Here is a 17,559-nt window from a genome sequence, read left to right as displayed (position 1 = left end):
TATATCCATCTCTGGACTAAGCCACAGTATTTACTGACGAGATGTAAAACTAACAAGGATACATTGTTAGAACAAGTCTAGAAAAAAAAACAAAAACAAAGATGGTTCTTGGAAATAACATGCAGAATCACTCAAAGAAACCCTATTGTTTCAAGAAATTATAACTCGGTGGTACTGTTAGCTGTTGACTTCTGAACATTTATGTGAAGTACTAAGGAAAACTTTACAGACCTGAGCATGTTTGGCTCGGACATAGGGCCCATCACCAGAAGGAACCTTGTACACAACATGAAATAGATCCTTCTCTAATTTCTCCTGTAGTAAACTATTCTTCGTCGCACCAATTTCCATTTATTCTTTCTCTGAATCGGCAGATGCTAGATGCAGATTGAGATGGAGAAGATTATTTGAGCCCATTATTCTATATAAATGTACGGCGCGAACCAATTATTATGAAAACGCAAGTGAACGTGGACGCTGGGTCGTCTAAGTTCAGTCTTTTGAGCCTAATTCAGTATAAATCTGGCCCAAAGAGTGTTGCCACGTATCTTAGCTCGAACGTGTCAGTTTTTGGCTGGAATATTCGTATGTAAAAAAAGATCAAATTTATTTTGATGCAGACTTCTAACTGGTGCATAATTAAAGAAGAGTGGGTCTCATGTGATATCGTCTTACGGATCTTAATCTGTGAGACGGGTCAACCCTACCCATATTCACAATAAAAAGTAATACTTTTAGCATAAAAAGTAATACTTTATCATGGATGACCCAAATAAGAGATCCGTCTCACAAATACGACCCGTGAGATCGTCTCACACAAGTTTTTGCTATTAAAGAAATCATTTTTTTTAATATGCTCAATCAGTTATTTAATTATTTTACAAATGCCATTATACGATGTTTTAATATTTAGAATTCTTACAATGTCTTTCGATTTGTCGGAATATAATTAAATAGCATGGAAATCTTTTTCTTGAAGCTAGGTAATAGATTCATAGTTTTCCAAATGATCTCTTCCACCAAACTAAATGATTTAATGTACGTAATAGTAATTAAATCACAAGTAACATTTATTAAGTTGTAAAATATTTCGAAATCATTTTGGTCAAAACCATACATCTAATAGTTTTTTTCCCCCAAAAAAAAAAAGGGAAAACGAAGTTTGCATTTTAAATTATAAATTAGAGAAATCTGTCAAAAATGTCACTAAAGAAATCCATGTATTTCAAATGTATTCAATTGTATTCTTGTCATTTTAGAAAAATAACACCCAGTAACGAGGATATTTAAAATTCTACTTTATATAATTAATGTATAAATAAATACAATATAAATTTAATATTTCATATATTATTTTATTGTTAATAATAAAATATAATCAAAATCTATACATTTCAAATTCATCCATCCATCCGAATATAACCTAACCAAAAAAAAATTCCACCTTTCTTCATTCCACGTCTTCTTGACTCGGGCAAATGCCATGAATTCTACACGCTAAATAGTCTACATTAGGATATTTTCTTGAGGTAAATTTCAAGGTACAAGTTTTTTTTAATATTTTATTATATCCTATGCTTTTTTTTAATGATATATTATTTTGAGCCTTCAAATTTTTCATGACCATGCCACTTGTAAGACAGCAAATTAATGATCTTTTTGGTAAATCCTTTTTGACTTTTCCCAAATAACCTTGTTCTCCTTTAAGTTTCAATTAGAGAGAGATTTATAAAGAATTTTGAAACTAGCTATAACAATATATAATTTTCCAAGTACTAGAAATTAGCATTTATCAACTATTTTATACACAACACCATATCTATATGTGTGTCAATATGTACATATATAGAAGCAAAGAGTCACATTAAAAGATTGAACCTGGACTTAAATCCCAACTAATACCATTTTATCCTCATAAATGGGTAACATTTTGTCCATAAATATGTATTCTCGTGAGAAATAACGAATCTAGACGTGATCATTGAACTTATTGGTGAATAAAAAAACGACAGAAGTGCAATCCCCACCCGTGAATGGATAATGGGCAGAGAAACAACAGAAAATAATAATAATTTTAACAAAGAATATTGTATGTAAATGAGACAAATTAAACTACTGTTGACGCTCATGAGAAAAACATTCACAGATGCTAAAATTGAAACTTAATGCTAAGTCCGTTTCCAACATAAAAAATCAAGAAACACTCAACCAAGCATCAATTTAATCAGAAGTATTTTCTCTTCGAAGATTGAAACACAATATAAAATGAAAGAATATTTTCCTAGCAGTATAACTACAGGTCTAACATGATATCTAGGGGGAAATTGACTTTACCCAAGAAAACAAACAGTTCTCAGAATGGTTGATTCTGGCTCATTATCACACATACTGTCTAAACAAAGCTTGCTCACAGACATAAACAAACATATATCACAGCTGCTAACATTTTTAAGTAAAGAAGCCACACTTTTATGAAATGCAAAACAAGCTTTCAACACAGTACCAACTGAAGCCAAGCCAAGCATTTGTCTTGAGCAAAACAGAAAACCAACATCCCAACTACGCTTGGTTGCCACCACCCACCGGGCGGACACCCATCCTTCCACGATCCCGGCCATAACCTCGTCCACCAACTCCACCTCTTCCTCTTCCATATCCAGCACCTGTCAATATATCGATATGAAAAACTATCCAGTTTCAGAACATCAGATCAACACTATTTTGAAGTCAAAAAGGAAAAACATGCTGACCATGATAACCCCAATCACCACGTCCACCACCTCGATCCCAGTTAGAATATCTGCCATTATCTATAAAAAAGAAAGTGCAGTATATGAATGACGAATACTAAGGATAATCTGGTTGTTCAAATCATAAGATATCATGATCAATTGAAGGAAATACCTTGGTAGTTTGTGTATCCACCTCTGTTCCAACCACGACCCCTCCCCCTACCACGACCTCTTCCTCGTTCATAAGTGTCTAAACATAAAAAAACACCAAATTAATGGTTTGAGATGGCAATGGGTATTATATGGAACAGATCAATTTCCAGTTACTTTTTACCTCTGTAACTCGTGTTGTACACCATGTGCGCTTGTTGTTGTCTTGGAGGTTGTTGCTGCGACTGATAACTGTTCTGTTGTCTAGATTGATCCACATGAGATGGAGCTTGATACCTAAATAAAACATAATCTAGAGAAGGTTACTTCGCATCAAGGAACAAACATCTGCAGAAAGTATTCAGATGCTAGTACCCGTTAATGGGAAACATTATACTTGTTTCCGCATGCTTACAAAACCAAAATAGCTGCCACAATGATAAAAAAAATTGGAAAGCACGAGAATAAGCTTGCACACGAACATTGCGAAAAGAAAAACCAATAGTCGCAAAAAAAAACTATAACTTGTTTGCATCATATAAAAATATTGTCATATTATCATGTATGCCCTTTCTACCACGGCAGATGTTTTACTTGGACAAACGGAGCAGAACAATTACCCGGGAGAATTCTTGTTAAGCTCCTTCAAAGACAGGGTGATTGAAATCATGGAGACATGGCGGGTCTGCTCCACACTGTACTAAAAATTAAACGAAATTAGAGACAAGAAATCCTACTCTAACACGTATAATTGTATAAGATTTATCCAATAGAACATAATAACTGGTGAGTGTTAATTGCAGAGGACAAATAGGGAGAAACCGATAAACTTACATCTGTAGACCCTCTTCAATGGGTTCAAAAGTGTCAGTTATGCTCACTGAACTGATGGCAGTGTCCTGATGTAATCGAGGAATCCTTCTCTATTTCCAAAGAAACACAATAATTTTTTAGCATTGCATTGAAAACAAAAGGGGAAAAGAAAGCAACACGAAAACAGAATCTTCATAACAAACCTACCTTAATGATCTCTGCAATAGCTACTGTCTTGCTAATAGCTTGACCCATTGCTTTCAAGACAATCTCCTTCACTCGTCCCTCCTAAGAAATAGATTAACAATAAAATCACATTAACAGTTCAATTTTAGGCAATCAAAGACATTTCTATTGGTCCACAGTAGTCAAGAATTAAACATGGCATACAAAGAGTAACTATGTAAATCATAATACAAAGAGTAACTATTTAATTATTTTCACCTCTCCCCAAAAAACTCTAGTATTATATCATATATCATAATACAATGTCATCTCTATCTATTAATACATGTATGCGTCATACATATAAATAAAAACACATTAATCCAAATATCCTATTATATATCACATTCCTCTCCTGGAAGCGGGAGTAGCCAAGATAAATCCGCTGGGGAACAAACCTCCAATCGCAGCCACGCAATGAAACCATACCCATCCGTAAAAATATTTTCTTTTTAAAAAAACGAAACCAAAAAAGCAAAAGGAAGTCACATCAAAAGCACAATAAGCAACAACACATGAATACAATAGTAACAAAGAAGATAAGCTCAAGAAAAAGGACGTCGGATACAAGTACCTGAAGAAGGGTGGTAGCATATGTGATATAATTACGAACCAAACCCTGAGAAGTGATTCGGATCTCATTCTCGTTAACAGGAGATCCAGGCTTCGGCTTCTCCACCTTGTGGTACCTATCCATTGCAGATTTGGGGGAAACAGGAACCCTAGAGAATGTATTACAACCTTTATTTTGACAGATTTATGTGTGTATGAATGAAGTGTTTTTGGGAGAGTAGAGTGGAAAAAGAGAAACCCTCTGCTCTCCCTCTCGTGTTCATCTCTTAAATCGTAATTTGGGCTTAAATTCACGGACCTGCCTTTAAGTAGACTGGAGCCCAAATATTTATTGGGCTTTCAAGAATTTTTTTTCCAAAAAAAAAAAAAATTTATCCATCATTTTAAATTTATATTTATTTCACATAATATATACTTTTTTAGAATAATAATAATTTTTTATTATAAATATTAAATCAATATATATACTCGATCTATTTTTTACACATACAACATATATGTTGAACTATTTGCATTATTACTTCACATTTACGGTTGTTATATAAAATATAAAGTTGAAAAGTATTTTTTTTATTTTTTTAAGATCATGCAATATATAATTGTAATGATTTCTTGAATGTATTCAGATAAATGTAATTACCGCATCATACTATATATCATAGGGTTAAAGAAACTTGATTAGTTCACCACTAATGTGCCATCTACACAAACAATATAATAAAATTCATTAATTTCAATCATATCTTAATTTTAATCCTCGAGTGTCACAAATATCACTCATACATTTGGCTCATAGTAATGGTTTCGTCCCAGTTTGACATTCTTGACTGCAATCTTCACAACTCCAGCACCACAACTGTCAAATTATCATAACCAAGCATTAGACATTGTTTGGCTCGTGGGATGTATATGGATAACATAATTATTTATTATTAAAATCTTTTGTAGAATTTGATTATGATAAAAAGATATGAAGTGAACGAATGTTTCGTCCTTCGCAACAAATGGTGTCTAAGTAATTAAAATATATATATACAAGTGTGTGTGTGTGTGTGTGCGCAAAATTATCTTACATTCTGAATCTGTGGTGATCCAGTTTCCTGTTTTTGCAACACAATGGTCTCCAACATGGAAAGGAGTAGAGTTCACAGAAGCCACAGAGATAGCGAAATATGTGGACGAAATGGTGGAGCAGCTCTCCTCTTCCCACCTAAAACTGATTTTGGGAGACTCATTGCTGAGTTTATCATCATCTGCTACTGCTTTTGAAGCTGATTTACTCCTAAAATGTAACACCTGAGGGGGAAAAAAGGTCATACGAATATTTATACAAAAATTAAAGGGTGAGAGTTACTGTGTATACATTACCTTTCTACCAATGTATTTTCCTCCTTTCTCAGCCTTGGCTGCTGCTGCTACCCATCTCAGCAACTCTTTCATCCTTGAAAAGGCCTTTGTTTTATCGCCCTTTGTCTTTTCTTTCATGTCTAAACTTGTTAATAGATCCATTTCGTTTGCTATCGATGATTGATGAGTCGTATCAGTAATAGGTAACACCTTGTTTCCCACATGAATTGCAGTATCCGCCTCATGCGTAATGCCTAATCCTTGAACGATGATGATGTCTTCTCCTTTTTTCTTCGTCGATTGGATAGAATTCAGTGTAGAGCCAAGGCCAGACTGTAACAGAATTATGTATTTTCTTCGTGAAAAATAGAAAAGATTCAATTTCTTGCAGCACAATCTGCCCACTTGACTGGAAATCACCGCACGCTTCACTGTTTTATCTTACAAGAAACAAAAACTTCAAATTCAGTACACGATGAAGAAACAAATAGATCCCAGATAGAGTTTTGAAGGGCCATACCATCTTACTTAGCTTGTAGCACATTGGTAATGAAACCAGAATTAATTTGCCACTTGGTGACGTTATTGATCGATCTGCCTTTGGAGAGCCATTGAAGAATCTGTCACATTATAAACTGAAAGCAAACGAGGGACCACACTATTTTCATGTGATATGATTAATTTGATATTGGATGAAATTACATGGCTAGCTCACCTGCATGTTATCCATGTGTGTATATTATTCGAACACGAGAGAATATGTTCTTGGTCAAATGGACAACCCAATTTCTTTAAAGATTCTTAATTCTCGGCTAGGAATATTTGCATGTGGGGTAATGAGACTGAATCTACAAAATCGTAAGCCAACAAGGCGATGAGAGCAAAATGGTTTGCTTTATAAGCAAATTATCTGGACCTGGACGTGAAAACTTAAATCAAAATTCTATAAAAAAACATAAATAGTTTTTATCATAATTTGTAACTTGTTTAGTTGTTAATTCCACGTTGAAGGTAGAATATGTCAGTGTCTTGGATTTTAATTCACACACACATACACATACACATGTTTGAAGAAATTTAACATTTATATATTTTGGTTCTATTATTGGGTCCATTAATTATGTATTTTACTTTCTTGTGGATCAGACAAAGTCAAAGCCGACACTAACAGGAGGTCAAGTTTAGTGAATACTTGAGAGATCCAAAGCCAACCAGTAAATCGATTAACATACAATAACGTTGCTAATCATAGAGTTATTTGTATATTTTGAAAAGCTAAAACTCCAATGTGTTCAACTCATTCAATGCAATTTTAACAAGCAAACTAGCCATTTGTTGCCGGTGTAGTATATAAGTATAGTTACATTGGGTCTTTAGATAAGAAATTGTTTTCACTGGCCACTCGTGCATTACACAAGTCGTCTGCACAATCCCCTCGCTCGAGAACAGCGGCTGCACCCATGCCCGAGCCTGCAAATACAAGAAACATAGCAGATGTTTATTTTCAAGGACATCATATGGTACCGGTATATAGCAAGTAGATATACCGATGCACATAGATATGACACCAAAACGACAGTCTCTTCCACGACGTTTCATCTCATGAAGTAGCGTGGCAACACAACGGGCGCCTATATTGATGTTAAGGAAGCGAGTTTAATGACTCGTGAATACATGAGTTTCATTCATAATAATTGAAGGGTAAGGAGAACTGTGAGTCATTCACCTGTAACTCCCAAGGGATGCCCGAGTGCCATTGCTCCTCCATTCACATTCACATTTTCAGGATCAAGGTCCAATTTCTTGCAGCAATATACATACTGGGAAGCAAAGGCCTGAAAGTAGGATACCAAAGTTTGCATGCTTCAATAGTTGGGCTAAACAAGTTGAACATTCATGATATCGTTACTCATCACCTCGTTTATTTCAAACAAGTTAATGTCTTTGAGATCGAGATTAGCTGAGTTCACTGCAGCTGGTATGGCAACAGCGGGACCGATACCCATAACACGAGGATCCACCCCCACTGCAGCAAAACTCCTGCATGTGTTTCATACAAAAGATGAGTAAGATTGTGTAATATCCTTGTCTCACATTATTAGGCTACATATTTGTCAACTAGAATGTTGTCATACTCCTCTACCACATCAGATTGTATGCCTAGTTTATAAAGGTTAATAAGATTAAAATTTACTGATTTATCTGGCAATTTGGGTTAATGTTTTTAGGATGACATACGACAATTATAATAATGGTCTATTTTTTGCAGTCTCGCTTGCAAGAACCCAGGTGGTAGGGGCATAATAGATTAAGCAACCAATGTTACTGGAATGGTGTTTCTCATAAATGTTCCTATTTTGAACCAATGCCTCTCCAAGAATAAAAAACGACTCCAAGTAAAATGAGAACTAGAAATTAAATTTCCTTCACAACATGCATGCAAAAACATTTCGAGGATGTTTACTTTACCTGAATATGCCAAGAATTGGAAGTCCCTTTTGCATAGCTAAACTTCTTTTCATGAGAAGAACAGCTGCAGCACCATCACTTATTTGGCTCGCATTACCTAGATAAATGAAAGTTTCACTCATAACTCCCTAAATAATTGTTGTCCTCGTCCATCAGAGTATTTTACACGATGCTGTTGTTTTATTTACTACCGGCAGTTGTCGATCCATTCTTCTTGAATGCAGGCTTCAACTTTGCCAGATCATTCATATTGGTGTTAGGCCGAATACCATCATCAACAGAGATCGTAACAGGCTTCGTTTCGCCACTTTTGGGATCCACAATCTTCAGAGAGTGTTAATTCCAGAACCATAACAAGATTCAGCCACAATAATAGACATGGAGTTGTTTAAGGTATATTCCTTACCTTCGTGAAAACAGGAATTATTTCATCTTTAAATTTTCCTGATGCACTTGCAGCAGCTGCACGTCGATGAGAGATAACCTATTGATACAATTCCAAGGAAAAATTATTTTCCTTAAATTCCATATCAGGGCGAATGTAATAACAAAGGAAAAAACTCACAGCAGCATGATCTTGTTCTTTCCGGGTAATTCCATAGCTTTCTGCAACATTTTCAGAAGTAATACCCATTGGAAGAAGACAATCACGAGCCTGAGCAAAACTCTCCACCTGTTAAGAACATGACCATGTTGAAATTGTCACCATACAAACATTGTTTGTGGACAATGAAAGAAATTTCAAAATTATCTTACTTTTGGGTTTACTGTCTCCAGTTTGTCCAAACGGTCGACAGTCATGGACTCCAATCCAGCCGCAACACCTTTGTCAACGTTATAATAATCAAGGACAGAGGCAAAAGATTTATCATCGTGATATGTTAGCAAAATTCACACATACCAATATCATAATATCCGGCTCTTATGAAGGCAGCGACATCAGCCACAGCCTGGAGACCAGAGGAACATTGTCTATTCACAGTTCTGATAGGTACAGTATCTGATGAGAGTGGAGAATTTGAATGGGTAAGGTACAAGCTACAAAACCAGAAGGTGTAAACGAATAAAGCCCTCCAAATGTTTAAATAAAAAGAAACTAGAGAATCAATGACTACCAGGAAAACCGGCATATAAGGCAGCCATCCGGCACTCAATACCTCTCAGTGAACCTGGAGCAAGAACTGTGCCTACAACTATATCTCCAACCTCAGCAGGATTTAGGTTTGTTTTCTCCATCAAAGCCTGAAATTGGGTAAAGATACCATAAAAAAATAAGCAAATATCGCCAACAGAACTGTTCTGTTGGGAATTGGGACTGAAAAACTAACCTTTAGCACGGAGGCGAGTAAATCATCTGGAAGGGTATCCTTGAATCCCCCTCGTTTAGATTTGCAAATGGCGGTTCGATAAGCTCTGCAAGGCACATACATAATTGTAAAATTCAATTGTATTGTGTGCAAATGGAGAAATGAGTGCTTGAGGTGACTCACGCTACAATGACTATGTCATCTCCAAGAGCAGAATTTTCCCCAGAAAAGCAAATCGAACGCTATCAACGAAATCAATAAGCAATAAATAAATGATAAAAACAACCAATATCAAAAGTTTAAAGATATTATTTTTTGCGACGATTTCTAAAAAGCAAAGGATCATGGGAGCCTCATCATGGGCAAGTATTTATGCTGGTTTGGCAAAATGCTATAACTTGAAACAACAAGACAGAGTTGACTTATAGATTTCTTAAATCAATGCCTCCCGTATCTTTTTCATGCATGCTGGTGAAAGATAAGCGGAACAACAATAAAAAAAAGTTGGAGATCCAGACTGAAAAAACAGAACAAATAATTATTTTGGCCAAGATACCGAGGTGGATCATTGAATCATGTCTCAACCAAATCTGGGCAAAAAAATGAATCCAGCACAAATGAAGCAGAGGAATTAGATTTGTCACCACTAATTCTTGGCTTTACAGTGTAAAACATAATTCACAGCCAGCTATAATTTAATATTTTTTTGAAGATGCTACAAGGCTAGCAAGCAGTGATGTCCAAACATGAATGAAATCACGAGTGCTCATGAAATGAAAGCACCACAGAAAATAAAAGAAAACACTCACGTATAGAGAAGATTCAGGGGACTGATGAGAAAAAGAAGTGACTGAAGGTCGTAGGTGTTCCAGCAAAACCCTCTGTCTGTTCACAGCTTTCTCCATTTTCGACTTGCTGTAATCAAACCAAACCAGAACGAGAATTTAAAGGGATTATCGAGAAACTTTTCAGTAATTCCAAGAAGAAATACCAAGAAATTTACTCGAGGAAATTTAAAGGAAATCAAATTGAAGTATTGTGCCTCGCTTTTGGCCGGTGAAAGTGGGCAACGATTGCTGAGAAATTTCCCTTCCACGATTTTCACGAGTGGGAGTGTTGTGTAGTAGGGACAATTGATGATATCATCCTCTCCGTCCCCCGAACGGATCCCTTGCTGTCGGGTACACAATCAATTTTTTTTGGGTTTTTGTTTTTTAAAATATATATTTTTGGCTTTTTCTTTCATTTATTTTTTTAGTTTTGTTTTTCTTTTTGTTGTGAGTGTCACAAGCAATTTTTTTATATATAATTTTTTTTAAAAAAAATTGTTTTTTTTTCATATTTTAATTCTTTATTTTCTTTTTTTTAAAATCTATTTTTTATCTTGTCAATTTTCCTTGTATTAATTTTTCTTGATGTAATTTATATTTTTATACTATATATTTATTGTATCTAGTTTTTCCAGGATATTCAACAAAAAGCTTTCAAGTCTTATCTAGGCTATCAAATTTAATATCAATGTTAGAAAGTGTTTGACAAAACTTATAAGTTCTAAAAAAATAGCTTATAAATTATTTTAGAGCGTATAAGCTCTCATAATTTGTTTAGTAAAAAAGTTGCAAACAGTTTATTTAAGCTGTCAATATCATATTTTTATATTTCACTTCTCCAAAATATCTTTATATATCTTATTAAATTTCCATTTTATGCTAACTCTTTAAATCTCAACTTTATCATTTTCTTTTTTAATTAAATTTAAAATATGATTTTATTCTATCTTTTTATTATAATATAAAAAACAAAGTGTTGATACTTTTTTGAGTATATTTTATTAGCTAAAATTTTTTTAATCAACATTTTGTTTATAAACATTAAAAATAATATTAAATATTTTTTCTCCAAAAAACATTATTTTTTCTAAAAATAAACATAAAATAGATTTATCTTTTAAAATATTAAAATTATAAAACTATTTTCATATATATAACTACTTACATTAACTCATAGTATTATATATTTTTAGTGATTTTGACGATAAAAAGATCATATAATACCCAACACATTAACATCTTTAAGCTGTTTAAAATAAGTTCATTCAAGCACTATAAAATAAGACATCACAGCTTATAAGCTCCTAAAATAGCTTACAAGTTCTCTGAAACAACTTATAAGATATAAGAACTCGTATGCTTTTTAAATAAATTTAACCAACTATCGTTTTATCAATAATATTTTTGGTTTGTTTCAATCTCGATTTCAAAGACATTGTCAAAAAACAATAAATTAAAATTTCTTTTTTCATGTTACATATTAAATACAACAAATTAATAACAAGTTTGATCTATATAATACATGTGCGATAATTATCATCAAATGTCACTCAATGTTATCTTCAAACTATATATTTTGACATAAAAAATTAATTGAATTTTAGTATTTAGGGAATAAAATAAAGTATTGGCAGACTCGAATTAGATACTCTTTGTACCAATTTAGTATCACATATTAATTTCATAAATGACACATCAAAAGTCACTCAATATTACTTGAAACTATATTTTTTATATCCCAAAATAATTAAAATTGAATCTTAAAAAGGTACAATCAAGTATATGTGAGATCGAATTAGGTACTATTTGTACCAATTTAGATACCATATTTTTAATTCACAAATCCCATCATCAAACGTCACTCAATATTAAATTCAAACTATATATTTTGACATCATCAAATAATCAAATTTGAGTATTTAAATGTTAAAATCAAGTATTTGTGGACTCGAATTATGTCTTATTTGTATTAATTTAAGTGTCACATTTTTACTTCACGAACGTCATCGTCAATGTCACTCAATATTAGCTTCAAACTATATTTTGACATCCTCAAATAATTGGATATAAGTATTTATGGAGTAAAATCATGTATTTGTAGACTCTAATTATATACTGTTTGTACCAATTTAGGTATCACATTTTAACTTCACAAATGACACCATCAAAAGTCACTTAATATTACTTGTAACTCATGTATTCTCTTACACATTTGAATATTCAAATTGCCAAATCAAATATCTGAAACCCCAAAATAGGTACTTTATGAGTTATGGGGTAAAAATAAGCATTTTTTCTAATTTCATGATGAGTGATAAACTATGTTTTTTCAAAAATTATATGACATGAATAAGTCATCTTAATGCATTTTCAATGAAAGACCAACAATTAATGAGTTTATGGTGAACGCTCGAAAATCCAATATTTTCTTACACATTTGGAGTATTCAAACTGCCAAATCAAGCATCTGGATCTCCAAAATAGTTACTTTGTAGGTCAAAATAAATACTTAATTTTATTTCAAGATGAGAGATAAACTATGTTTTTTTAAAAATAAAATGACATGAATAAGTTATCATAATGCATTTTTTATGAAAAAACCAACAATGACTGAATTTGTGGTGATTACTGGAAAATATAGTATTTTCTTATACATTTGGAATAATCAAATAGCAAAATCAAGAATCTGAAACCTCATAATAGGTACTTTGTATGCTAAAATAAGTACTTAATCTTTTTTTTTTGAGGATAAAATAAGTACTTAATCTTATTCTAGATAATTGAGAAACAATATTTTTTAAAAAAATTATATTTTAGATGGAGAAGACACGTGTAATTTTGTGAATAAAATTATATATTTATTTAAATAATAAAAATACAAAAATGTAAATTTGGGTTTATAAAGAGTTAAAACTAAAATTATTGTATTGTCAGGTACTGAATCTTAAAAAATTGTGGTTAGGTACTGAATCTTAATTCAAACATTGACAGAAAGATTTTTCATAAATTTACCATTTTTTCAAATTTTAAATTTTTTTTAGAACTATTTTTTATGTTGTAATTTTTCCTTGTATCAATTTTTCTTAATTTAATTTATATTTTTATACTATATTTCTTGTATCCTGTTTTTCCAGTATATTCAACCAAAAAATCTCAAGCCTTATCTAGGCTATCAAATTTCATATCAATCTTAGAGGGTGTTTGACAAAACTTATAAGTTCTTAAAAAATAGCTTATAAATTGTTTTTGTAAGGTGCAGGAAATTCGAATTACGTAACTTGAATGCATGCAATCTATGGTTTTATTTAAAATATGTGTTCAATGATTTTTATGCATTTAATGCATGAATATTGCATGATTAGGTGTTATTGCATGGGTATTTTAAAGTTTCATGCATTAGAGTTTTAAGTTGTATCCCGCGCTCGAACGAGTAACGGAGACCGGAGATAATCAGGAACAATATTTTTATATAATAATTATTTTTACTTATTTAGTATGAGGTTTTTTTAAGTATGATTTTTGAAAATGGGCCTTGGTTGGATATTTTTACCCGTCATGTTATATTTTTAGCCGGTATGCAAATTTTATCGATTCGGATGACTTTTTGAGGTTTCGGATATTATTTTCAAAACGTATCTAAACAAAATATTTTTCGAGAGTGTTTTTGAGCTTGATGAGTTTATTTTAATGATTAATAGGCTCAAAACCCTTTTATCCACTTAACTTTTAATTAGGACCCATTAGTACACATTATTTAACCTAATTACCATCTAAACTAAACCTTAAACCTATTTTATAATCTTGGCCACCCACTTCATTTTTCCAGCAGCACCCTCACATAAAAACAACAGCGTTTTCTCTTCCTTTCAGCAGCAAGCTTCGTGCCCCATAGTTTTTTTTTCAAGAAAGCTTATTCCTCGCCTCTCAGGTTTACATCCCGCGCGTGAAAAAGGAAATTTTGCCTTGATCGGTTTGACATTAGACGCACCCAGGTCGCGTTTGTACGCTTGCACACAAGTCAAGCATTTTTTCATTGCAAATCGGGCCCGATATTTGCACCCCCTGAGCCAGCGTGCGTGAGAGAGAGCCTCTTAACCAATCTTTCTTACACCTTCACAAAGTGTAACTCAATATAAGCTCACCAATGCTATGATTATTTTCCTATGTGGGACATTTCCCACTTACCATCTACTTATCTAGGCCTTACTTGTCCAATTTCCCATAAAAGAACAAGCCCAATAGGCTAAATGCTCTAAGTCTAACATTCCCTCACATGAATGGAAATTGAAAGATATTCGACGATTTTCGTAATAAAGTTCAGCAGTTGAATCTTGCATAGGATAGGAAGGTATTACCCTTTGAACCTTTCCTTGTAAAAGCATAATAATTAACTGGTTAACTAACAGTAGACGGATGTCTTTGAACTGTACAGCCGTTTGTGTGAATTAAGATATACTTAACACATGACTCTTCCTAATACTATTCACTTATCATGATTGTGTTCGTTTTCGTCATGAACACATTCCTGGTTCTGCAAGAGGGTCTAGAATTGAGCCTAGAAATTCTTTTGAAACGGCCCCACTCTCTTACATAGATGATCCTATATTGCTTCTCATCAGAATCATTAAAAGCTGTAAACTTATCATCTACATTCACTGTTTCATAATAGGAATGAGCTAGGTATAACCCACACAGTAATCCACCAAATCAGTACGATTTGGTTGTCCCATTGAACCTAGTTCTTGGGATCTTCAGTCGACGTAGGTTGGGTTTTCTTTCACATCAATTTATTCTATAGGCTTGAGCCCCATTCCTCTTGACACTTTTGCAACTAACTCTCTGTTAATCCCTTGGTTAGCGGATCCACTATATTATCCTTTGACTTTACATAGTCAACAGAGATAACTCCAGTTAAAAGTAGTTGTCTAATGGTATTGTGTCTACGATATATATACCTAGACTTACCATTATACATTTTTAATCTTGTTTAAACATCTTACTTTTACCCCCTTAGCTTAAGAAAGTGGAGAATGTTACCATCTTTATCGAACCAAAATGATTTTTTCAAAAAGAAATGTGGTGCAAAAGATTACTTATTTTTATAATAAGTAAATTGGAAATATAAAAGCACTTACATACATAGACATATACCAAATAATAATATACAAGTGTATGCAAGTTCAAGAATGGTGAAAATTTAAATTTTTTTTTTATTAAAAAAGCTACATTAATTTAAATTTTACATTTATTAGCTTGCTTCCGCAAAATTTAACTGATTAAGGGATGTTGCATGAAAAAAATTGCGAAAATAGAATTTAAATCCAGCACAAAACGTTCCATCTGTGTTGTGAAAAGAAATGATCATATGATATCCAATCAAGGCAAAAAATTGTGTGAGACGTTCTCACGGGTCGTATTTTGTGAGATGCATATCTTATTTGGATCATCCATGAAAAAGTATTACTTTTTTAAGCTAAAATATTACTTTTTATTGTGAATATCGGTAGGGTTGACCATCGAATTTCCAATAATGTAAAAGGCTTTCCAAGAATGTAAAAGGGAGAAATACCTCAAACGGTGGGGCGAAGGAGGTGGCGGTCGACGGAGGAGATGTGTCGGTCGGCGGTGGAGAAAGATAGAGTAGGTTATGACCGACGACGATGGTGGCCCAGCTGGCCCCAAACACAATAAACCGTTTGATGACCCTACCGACGCGAGTGATTGTTAACTTTTTCAAGAAAGTCGATAATACGGAAGCCATCTTTACCAAACAAAATTAATCCTCTATTTTGGTCTTTTTGGCTCCTGCTTCAACCATTTCCTCAACATCCGCCTCGAATTTGACACAATTTAGAGTCAAAACAGTCCTCACAAGTCAAATAAAACACAAATATGACATAAAATTAGGACCATTTGTCTTAACTTATACACTTTTGATCATCTACTTGATTAAAAAATGACTTTAATATATTTTACATTTTAAAAAAATTCCAAATAGAAATTGAACCAATTACAACATATCAATCACACAAAAGCCAAATATCTCCGAAATTAATTGATTTCATAATGAGAAAACAACAATTTGTTTTCTTGAATTTTCAATTATAATGAGCATTTAAGGTGTGAATTTTTTTTAATTATGGTAACATTTTCGTTGCATACTTGTACTAAAAGAGAAAAGAAAGAAGAATATAGTTGTAATTTTGTGATTGACGGATATGACATGATATGTCATTATCATTTGTATGTATTTTAAAATTATATTCAATATCGTAGTAATTATATATTTATTTATTTAACAATAACAAACATAATATATGATAAAAAAAACAAGAAAAAGTATCGAATGTCACAAACCATCTGGTGCATCGAATTTTCAAGAATGTAAAAGGATTTCCAAGAATGTAAAAGGGAGAAATACCCGAGACGGTGGGTGAAAGAGGTGGTGGTCGGCAGAGTAGCTGGTGCAGTCGGCGGAGATGTGTCGGTCGGCAGTGGAGAAGGATAGAGTACCTTATGGGCGATGGTGGCCCAGCTGGACCCAATGCAGTAAACCGCTAGATGGCCCTACCGATGGGAGTGATTATTAACTTTTTCAAGAAAATCGATAATAAGGAAGCCATCTTTACCAAACAAAATTGATCCTATATTTTTGTCTTTTTGGCTCCTGCTTCAAGTTAACCATCTCCTGAATATCCACCTAGAAATTGACACAATTTAGAGTCAAAACTGTCGTCACAAGTCAAATAATACTCAAATATGACATAAAATTAGGATCATTTGTCTTAACTTATACACCTTTGATCATCTACTTGATTAAAAAATGACTTTAATATAATAAATCTTTTAATATTCTAGTCCAATATTCCTCGAAATACCAATATTACACCGAATAATGTTAATAACTAAAAGCTAGAAAATTTAACAAAATAAATAACTAGGTATTATAGACCTATATATATTGCACTATCAAAACTTTATTTACCAGATTAAATAATGATAAAATTTTATTAAATATATATTTAAATTTTTAAAAAAGTTTCCAAATATAAATTGAACCAGTTACATCATATCCATCACACAAAAGCCAAATATCTCCGAAATCAATTGATT

The 17,559-nt window shown here is 32.9% G+C and overlaps 3 protein-coding genes across 3 annotated transcripts; all 3 read right to left on the bottom strand.

Moving 5' to 3' along the window:
• Nucleotides 1–2,185: 2,185 nt before the first annotated feature.
• On the bottom strand, nt 2,186–4,745 carry LOC140973451 (uncharacterized). The gene is made up of 8 exons (XM_073436245.1): nt 4,495–4,745; nt 3,903–3,983; nt 3,717–3,805; nt 3,503–3,577; nt 3,067–3,179; nt 2,905–2,982; nt 2,751–2,810; nt 2,186–2,663 (listed from the first exon to the last, which is right to left on the bottom strand). The coding sequence occupies exons 1-8, from the start codon at nt 4,615–4,617 to the stop codon at nt 2,560–2,562; spliced, it is 723 nt and encodes a 240-aa protein (XP_073292346.1). The 5' UTR covers nt 4,618–4,745; the 3' UTR covers nt 2,186–2,559.
• Nucleotides 4,746–5,141: 396 nt separating this feature from the next.
• On the bottom strand, nt 5,142–6,910 carry LOC140973450 (uncharacterized). Its single transcript, XM_073436244.1, has 4 exons — nt 6,361–6,910; nt 5,862–6,266; nt 5,567–5,789; nt 5,142–5,349 (listed from the first exon to the last, which is right to left on the bottom strand). The coding sequence occupies exons 1-4, from the start codon at nt 6,382–6,384 to the stop codon at nt 5,330–5,332; spliced, it is 672 nt and encodes a 223-aa protein (XP_073292345.1). The 5' UTR covers nt 6,385–6,910; the 3' UTR covers nt 5,142–5,329.
• A 130-nt stretch (nt 6,911–7,040) lies between these two features.
• Nucleotides 7,041–10,525, bottom strand: LOC140973449 (3-ketoacyl CoA thiolase 1, peroxisomal-like). The gene is made up of 14 exons (XM_073436243.1): nt 10,426–10,525; nt 9,800–9,858; nt 9,638–9,722; nt 9,425–9,551; nt 9,211–9,309; nt 9,066–9,133; nt 8,875–8,982; nt 8,716–8,793; nt 8,501–8,633; nt 8,310–8,406; nt 7,757–7,880; nt 7,567–7,675; nt 7,388–7,471; nt 7,041–7,310 (listed from the first exon to the last, which is right to left on the bottom strand). Exons 1-14 carry the CDS (start codon nt 10,519–10,521, stop codon nt 7,201–7,203), a joined length of 1,377 nt encoding a protein of 458 aa, XP_073292344.1. The 5' UTR covers nt 10,522–10,525; the 3' UTR covers nt 7,041–7,200.
• Nucleotides 10,526–17,559: the final 7,034 nt, after the last annotated feature.

This window comes from Primulina huaijiensis, chromosome 3 (genome assembly GCF_012295235.1).
Source record: "Primulina huaijiensis isolate GDHJ02 chromosome 3, ASM1229523v2, whole genome shotgun sequence".
NCBI classification, from domain to species: Eukaryota; Viridiplantae; Streptophyta; class Magnoliopsida; order Lamiales; family Gesneriaceae; genus Primulina; species Primulina huaijiensis.
This window is presented reverse-complemented; position numbering and strand designations above follow the sequence as displayed.

Bases quoted from the DNA above. Each gene is read 5' to 3' on its own strand.
- LOC140973451 (XM_073436245.1), bottom strand. From the start codon at position 4,617: ATGGATAGGTACCACAAGGTGGAGAAGCCGAAGCCTGGATCTCCTGTT. The intron at 3,578-3,716 runs GTAAGTTTATCG...TTTTTAGTACAG, and splicing joins ATTGAAGAGGGTCTACAGAT to TGTGGAGCAGACCCGCCATG. The intron at 2,983-3,066 runs GTAAAAAGTAAC...TTTTATGTTTAG, and splicing joins GTACAACACGAGTTACAGAG to ACACTTATGAACGAGGAAGA.
- LOC140973450 (XM_073436244.1), bottom strand. From the start codon at position 6,384: ATGTGCTACAAGCTAAGTAAGATG. The intron at 6,267-6,360 runs GTATGGCCCTTC...AAAACAGTGAAG, and splicing joins GCTACAAGCTAAGTAAGATG to CGTGCGGTGATTTCCAGTCA. The intron at 5,790-5,861 runs GTAATGTATACA...TTTCCCCCTCAG, and splicing joins GAAAATACATTGGTAGAAAG to GTGTTACATTTTAGGAGTAA.
- LOC140973449 (XM_073436243.1), bottom strand. From the start codon at position 10,521: ATGGAGAAAGCTGTGAACAGACAGAGGGTTTTGCTGGAACACCTACGA. The intron at 9,310-9,424 runs GTAGTCATTGAT...CACTCTCATCAG, and splicing joins CTTATATGCCGGTTTTCCTG to ATACTGTACCTATCAGAACT. The intron at 7,311-7,387 runs GTATATCTACTT...TTGTATTTGCAG, and splicing joins TGTCATATCTATGTGCATCG to GCTCGGGCATGGGTGCAGCC.